The sequence below is a fragment of the Cucurbita maxima genome, unplaced genomic scaffold, assembly GCF_002738345.1.
Source record: "Cucurbita maxima cultivar Rimu unplaced genomic scaffold, Cmax_1.0 Cma_Scf00024, whole genome shotgun sequence".
In the NCBI taxonomy this organism is placed as follows: Eukaryota; Viridiplantae; Streptophyta; class Magnoliopsida; order Cucurbitales; family Cucurbitaceae; genus Cucurbita; species Cucurbita maxima.
This window is the reverse complement of record NW_019272040.1, coordinates 2,140,814-2,147,431: the sequence shown is the minus strand read 5'-3', so window position 1 is coordinate 2,147,431 and position 6,618 is coordinate 2,140,814. Positions and strand designations below refer to the sequence as shown.

At 33.7% G+C, this 6,618-nt stretch overlaps 1 protein-coding gene across 3 annotated transcripts; it reads left to right on the top strand.

Moving 5' to 3' along the window:
• The first annotated feature begins 969 nt into the window (after window positions 1-969).
• Window positions 970-4,189, top strand: LOC111497653 (deoxyhypusine hydroxylase-B). 3 transcript variants are annotated; one of them, XM_023148511.1, is made up of 8 exons: window positions 970-1,259; window positions 1,630-1,763; window positions 1,866-2,101; window positions 2,226-2,364; window positions 2,615-2,741; window positions 3,662-3,780; window positions 3,881-3,946; window positions 4,024-4,189. In XM_023148511.1, exons 1-7 carry the CDS (start codon window positions 977-979, stop codon window positions 3,911-3,913), a joined length of 1,071 nt encoding a protein of 356 aa, XP_023004279.1. In that variant the 5' UTR covers window positions 970-976; the 3' UTR covers window positions 3,914-3,946; window positions 4,024-4,189. The 3 variants fall into 3 exon arrangements, with proteins under 3 accessions (XP_023004279.1, XP_023004278.1, XP_023004277.1); XM_023148510.1 differs by having other exon boundaries at window positions 4,016-4,189; XM_023148509.1 differs by having other exon boundaries at window positions 3,881-4,189.
• The last annotated feature ends 2,429 nt before the right edge of the window (window positions 4,190-6,618 follow it).

The window sequence follows — 6,618 nt, the reverse complement described above, 5'->3', positions numbered from 1 at the left end:
TGCAATGCGTTCAATTATAGTTTTACTTCTGCACTTTTGATTGATTGATCCATTGAACTTTGTAGATTATCCTTTAAATGTGTCTCTTTGAGACTTTTTTTTTCTTCTTATTCGTATATTTTCGGGTATATTGTTATCGTCGTGCAGGTTACTGTGGCTTAAACTTTTAATGCATTTAACAGAAATTTTTCTTATAGATTATTTAAAAATTTTAGCTTCAAAACAATTAAAGATATCTGATACTTATTTTTCAATGCATTATTTATATTTATAGAAATTACAATAAATAATATTTATATTTATTTTATATAATTATTAATTGATATAATCTACAAAATATTAATTAACAGTTTAAGAAAGTATTTATTATGTTAATATACGTTACCGTAAAAATGATTTAAGCAAATAGTCATATTCATTTATATTATTTTATAATAATAAAATAATATAGTATATTGACATTATTATCATAATTATTGCAATAAAGATGAGGCAAAGAAAGAAATCCTCTCCTATAGTAAACTCAATGGTGCAAAAACCATTTTTTTTAAGCATAAAATAACAATAATAAATGGAATCTTAATCCATTTTTTTTTTAATTTATAACAATTTATTAACGTTAATATAATTTCAAATTTGTAATGCTCGTGATAAATAATTGTTAAAGTTTAATGAATTTCTTATCTAAGTAAATCAAACTAATTAAGAATTAAATATGTTTATGAGATATGAAAGTGTAAATTTTAAATAATAAAATTAATATTTAATTTTGATGGTTTTTTTAAAAGTAAAGATTAATTTATTATAAATTAAAAAATATAGATAATGAATTGTACTATTGAAACAAAGAAATTGCACTAAAAATCAGAATAAATCAGATTTATATATAATTAATATTTTATTTCCAATTAAAATAAATAAAACTAAAAAAAAAACCCGCGTTTATTCTACGCAACTCAATTACGAAATTACCCCCATGCCCCAAAATTCTGCTGCGCTAAACTCCAAGGCTCTAACCTTGCGATTTTCGCTCTGTGGAAAACTCTCCCTCCAATTTCCAGTTCTCTACGTAAGGTCCAATCTCATGGCCTTTGTCAATGGCGACGCAGAAATCACCTCCTTTGCCTGCTCTTCAGAGATGGAGAAGTTCCTCTGCGACCGCTTGAACGACCCTTCTCAGCCCATTGCCGAGCGCTTCCGAGCTCTGTTCTCCCTCCGCAACCTCAAGGGCCCCGCCCCTCGCGATGCCCTCATTCTTGGTAAGCTCAATCATTTTTTCTAAATTTTCCTGTGATTTGAAGTTCGAGTTGTGTTTAATCTGTTCATTTTTGTGTTCTTATTCCGTTTGATTGATTGTCGAAATAAATGCCTTGCAATTTCTTGGAAGTAGTCTGTTTAGTTATGCCCTCGGGGTTTGCTATCTGCGAATGATAATCTGCTATGGAGTTCGTTCATATTGATTGATATTTGGTCGTCGTCTTTATTTAACTTTTACTCTATGTTATTCTTTTGAACTCGCCTGCTATGGAGAGCCTGAGGCATTTTTTTCACGTTACGATGTAAGGCCGGAAAAATAATTAATTTAGAAGGGGAAAGAAAAACTCATTGTACCTATTTTTCTGTGCTTAGCGACTAGAGATCCTTCGAATTTGTTGGCTCATGAGGCTGCATTTGCATTGGGCCAAATGCAAGATACAGATGCAATCCCAGCGTTAGTGACTGTTCTTAACGATCTTTCTTTGCACCCCATTGTTCGGCACGAGGTGAAATTATAGAGCCCCCTTTGTTATCCTGCTTGTTTTGAATTTGATCTAGTGTTCTGTTCTTCCATCTAACCTGTTGTATTTGCTTCTGTAATGGTGTAGGCAGCAGAAGCTCTTGGAGCTATTGGCTCAGAGAGTAATATTCCTTTTTTAGAAAAGAGCTTGGCTTTAGATCCTGCTCAAGAGGTTAAAGAGACATGTGAATTGGCCCTTAAGAGAATTGAACAACTGAAAGATTCTAGTAACGATGGTGAATCATCCACAGTTGAAAAGTCGCCGTTTCTGTCTGTCGATCCAGCTGCCCCAGCTTCTTCTGATTCTTCAGTATGTCAACTTAGGTATTTCGAGGCAATTGTAATAAATGCTATATACTATCAACCTTCAATAATAAGGATGTTGCTTGATAGTAGCTTGTAGTAATGGTTTCTGATTACTTTTGCTACCTCATTTATCCATTTGAAGGGAAATTCTTCTGGATGATGATAAGGGCATGTATGAGCGCTATGCAGCCCTTTTTGCTTTACGGAATAATGGCAATGATGAAGCTTTAACTGCAATTATCAACTCTTTAAGATCCAAAAGTGCTCTGCTAAAGCATGAGGTTTGTTTTAATGAACCCACAATTTTATTTCACCATATTAACGTGGATTGTAATTTCTTAATAATCATATGTCATTTTTCTTTATTCTCTTTTTGAACTTAGTCTGATCTTGAATTCTTAATTCTTTTACCTTTGGAAGCAAACCTAACAGATTTTTGGACATTAATTTAGTTTGAATGCTCAGCATGCCATGCCACTTTGTGGAGACGCCATTTCCTGATTTGATGTTGGTACTTTCTGGAATTATTAGGTTGCTTATGTATTAGGCCAATTGCAAAACAAAGCAGCTTCAGATGCTCTCTCCAATATTCTTGAGGATGTTAATGAGCATCCAATGGTTAGACATGAGGCTGCCGAAGCTCTTGGTTCCATTGCTGGTATAATTTATTTGTTGTTTTGTTAAACATGCTTGTTCTTTTGGAACCCAAAAGTATTATTTTTTCCTTCTTTACCTTCTGATATAAATTTAGAAAGAAAATACAACTGGACTATGTGCTTTGTAAAGAATCCTGAAAAAGTGATCTGTTATTGTAGTGTGATGGGTCTTAATTTTAGTTGTATGACAAATCATATAAGAATTCATCTGCATACTATCCAAGTAACTAGTATGTTTTGATTCTTCAATTTTTGACTGTCGAGTCATATACGCTCTTTCAAGACTCAAGAGTGAGGTACAAAAGGGAGGTGTATATTTTTTTCTGAGGAGGCACCCAAAATATGATCCAAATAAGATAACTATTTTATAAATAGAAAACATAGCATCCTGAAACGTGAGCATTACAATAAATTAAAAAAATTGGAGCTTTTTCTGAGAGGCTGTTTAGAAATGTAGGCATCGAATTTTAAGGGGAAGAAAACTTTCAAACTGAAGGCAGAGTGGCACACCCCTTAGTGAAGTTGCTTGCCATGAGTATAAGAAAATTCCTTGATGCTTCCATACTCTAGGCCTAGGGTGGGTGTGGATTGTTGTAAGGTGTATCTATATATATATACATATGTGTGTGTGTATTGGTCCAATAATCGTCTGAAAAGCTTGTTGAGATCGTTTATTAAATGTTTCTTACTACAAAATTCAATATAAAAAATAGGACTTAAACCTTATCTTTACTGAGTTACCTATTAGGAACGTTAGTTCATGAATAGTAGAACTATGCTGGAACATGAAATTCAAGTCCAGCGGTGACTGATTAGAAGAAGGATATTTTGTTACGCTAAATAACAAGTTATAGGCGGTGCCTCAGTTGCTGTGTGCTTCTTTATTAATTGGATTCTTATTTTGTTTTCATTGTATTTGTAGACGAAAGAAGCATAGCACTTCTCAAGGAGTTTGCAAAGGATCCCGAGCCTATTGTCTCGCAGAGTTGTGAGGTTGCACTAAGCATGCTGGAGTATGAAAGGTTGGGAAGATCATTTGAGGTATACATTCTCGACTCCCTGACCATACTTTAATGGATACGTTTTTCTATATTGCCTGATTAAAATACCTGTAAGTAACTTAAAATAATGCACCCTGCAGTTCCTGTTCATGCAATCTCCTCAAGTACAATAAGTTGCAACAAACAGAAAATAGCATCAATTCCGAGGTTAGAATCAGCCCCATCTCTTGTTTGTCTGCAAAAGATTGCTATAGTTAGAAACTGAGAGCTTGTTTAGTTTTATAGGTGATATGCCTTTGACTTAGTGGAGATAGTCAAGATTGGAGCAATATAGACAGTAATTATCTATGTTTATTGTTCCATTTGGATATATCTATACTTTCCTTAATTGGAATGAAAGATACGGAAATTTTACTAAAAAAGATATTGAAAATTATATATTTTCCACATATTAGCAGATTTCCTTTTCTACTTTTATTTCTTACGAGAATATTTTTATTCTTTTTACTAAGTAGTCTGTAACAACCTAAACCCACTGGTAGCAGATATTATCCGCTTTAATCCGTTACATATTGCCGTTAACCTCACGATTTTAAAACACGTCTATTAATAAGAGGTTTCCACACTCTTTTAAGGAATGTTTCGTTCCCTTCTTCTATTGATGTGAGGTCTCACATAGTTTGAATGTTTGTCGATTTTTCTCTCTCATTTGGTTATGAGAGCTAGAGGGCCATAGTAGCGAACCTCTTGGACAAAGTAGGTTGGATATTCGTACTTGGCAAGTTCTAGATTAGCTATAATCAGATGGGTTGATACCTCTTCGCGTGTTTATTGTTGATTCCCAAAGTTTTTTTTTTTTTTTTGTTAAAATTACAGAAACTCAAGGACTAAATGATAATAGGTTAACTTATATGAGTTTCAAGTTTACCATACAAAAAAATTGTTTCTATAAAACTCAACCCGTCATCTAAAACTCAACTCTACCTTGAGTCGAATTAATCTCTCCTTAAAAGAAAGAAGAAATTGAGATGAGTTCGATGGGCAGCCCAACATAAAAGAAGAATGTTTGGTAATGACATCCCTTCCACCTTGCTGTAAAGCTGAAGCAACTGCTGGTGTGATTTAACATTCAAAAGAAAAGAATATATAGACAAGGCAAAGAACAAGAAATCATTGAATGCATGCATGCATGCTCGAGGTAAAAAAAGGAACAAATTGGGAGATGCTGAAAAGACAGAGGAATAGGAGGAACTAGATAGGTATATGTATAGGTATAGGTATAGGGATAGGGATAGGGATGAGGGGAGAGAAGAAAGCTACGGTCATACTCGAGTAAGCTCGTGAACTGATGATGGTCTTTCTCTTCTGCTGCCGAACCAATCCATAATAGAATAGCCAAATAGGCAAAGTAGCTACATAAGTTGTTTCCTAGTCCGAACCCTTTTAGCTACGAAATTTGTAATATCTTCTTGCTATGGAAGGCTACTCTCTCAAATTCATATCGGAAAACCGAGCAAGCGTTGGGATATCAGCATTCCAACGCAAAATACTGATAATTCATTTGTGTGTATATTACATTTTTTTTTAAAAAAGAAAAATATTTAATAGATTAGATACTTGTTTAACTTCGCATCTACTAAATATAACTTAAAAAGTTAATTAATAATTAAAACTTAATTATTAATAATATGATTATTTTATTTATTTTTATGTGAATTTTAGAGTTTTCGTGCATATTACGGCATGCAATAGATTTGGACATTTTTTTAACGCAAATCCAAATGCTGAGCTGGAAGCAATCAACGTGGTACTAAGTGGGGCCCGTAGTTAAAATAACATTATTATAAAAAGTGAAAAATAAAATACCCAAAAACAGAAGGTAAAAAAACAGTATCACCCGCGGGTTACGTCAACGTCACAATCAATAATCTTGTTGGTGACACGTGGACGGCAATCCAGAAATAGAGTGCGGCCATTTTGTAGTTCACTTTAGTCACTGTCACAAATCCCAAATGACCTACCCGGGATGCTTAATAATGCCCACAGCTTCTACTTTTTCATCTCAAGGTTTTGGAATGTAGCTGTTGTATAACCTTTTGTTGGATGTCTCTAGATGTTAAGTCTTTGGGAATTATGAAATGTTGTCCAATTTTTTGAATTATAGATTTAATCTATAAATTTTTAGTTTTTTAACCTCTACAAATTTATGACCCGTCAAAACTAGATTGGAAAGTCAACTTTGTCGAGAAGACAACATAGTCTTAATGCCGCTATAAAACACGTAAGAAAGCGCCACGAAAGGGCTAGAATATTTAGACGCTCAAATGTTTCAATGCCACGAAAGGGCTAGTATTGTGTATTGTGTGCCATTAGTTTTTCGAGGGTTTTGATCTAATGTTGTATCCAAGTAATGTTTTAACTCTCTCTTGAATAGATCTTTCCTATCGTATGCAATCTTATGTATTCTTGGTAGACTCTTACACTTCAAAGTTTGAAGATCCATATAGACAAGAAAACAAAATTCTTATACCGATCGAGCTTCATGCAACAAAGATGCATAAATTTTTTAGTTTTGTAGTGCCAAACTATCGAGTTCGATCAGCATGAGATATTTTCGAAGCTCGATAGAAGAGAAAACAAAAGGAGATGATATTAATAATATTGGTAGACGCTGATCTGCTTAGGAGTAGTCTCATTACTTATGCACCTAATCACAAATACTCATTCAAAGTGAGAGACAAGATCCAAGACGCTTATGTACTAGAATAAATGACCTAATACTCGAGAATGTAGGTCTCAAAATAACGAACAAGAATGAGATTGATTGATGAAGTTGTATCTTTTTTCGAGAGAACGGGATCATTTTTTTCCGAAAAAA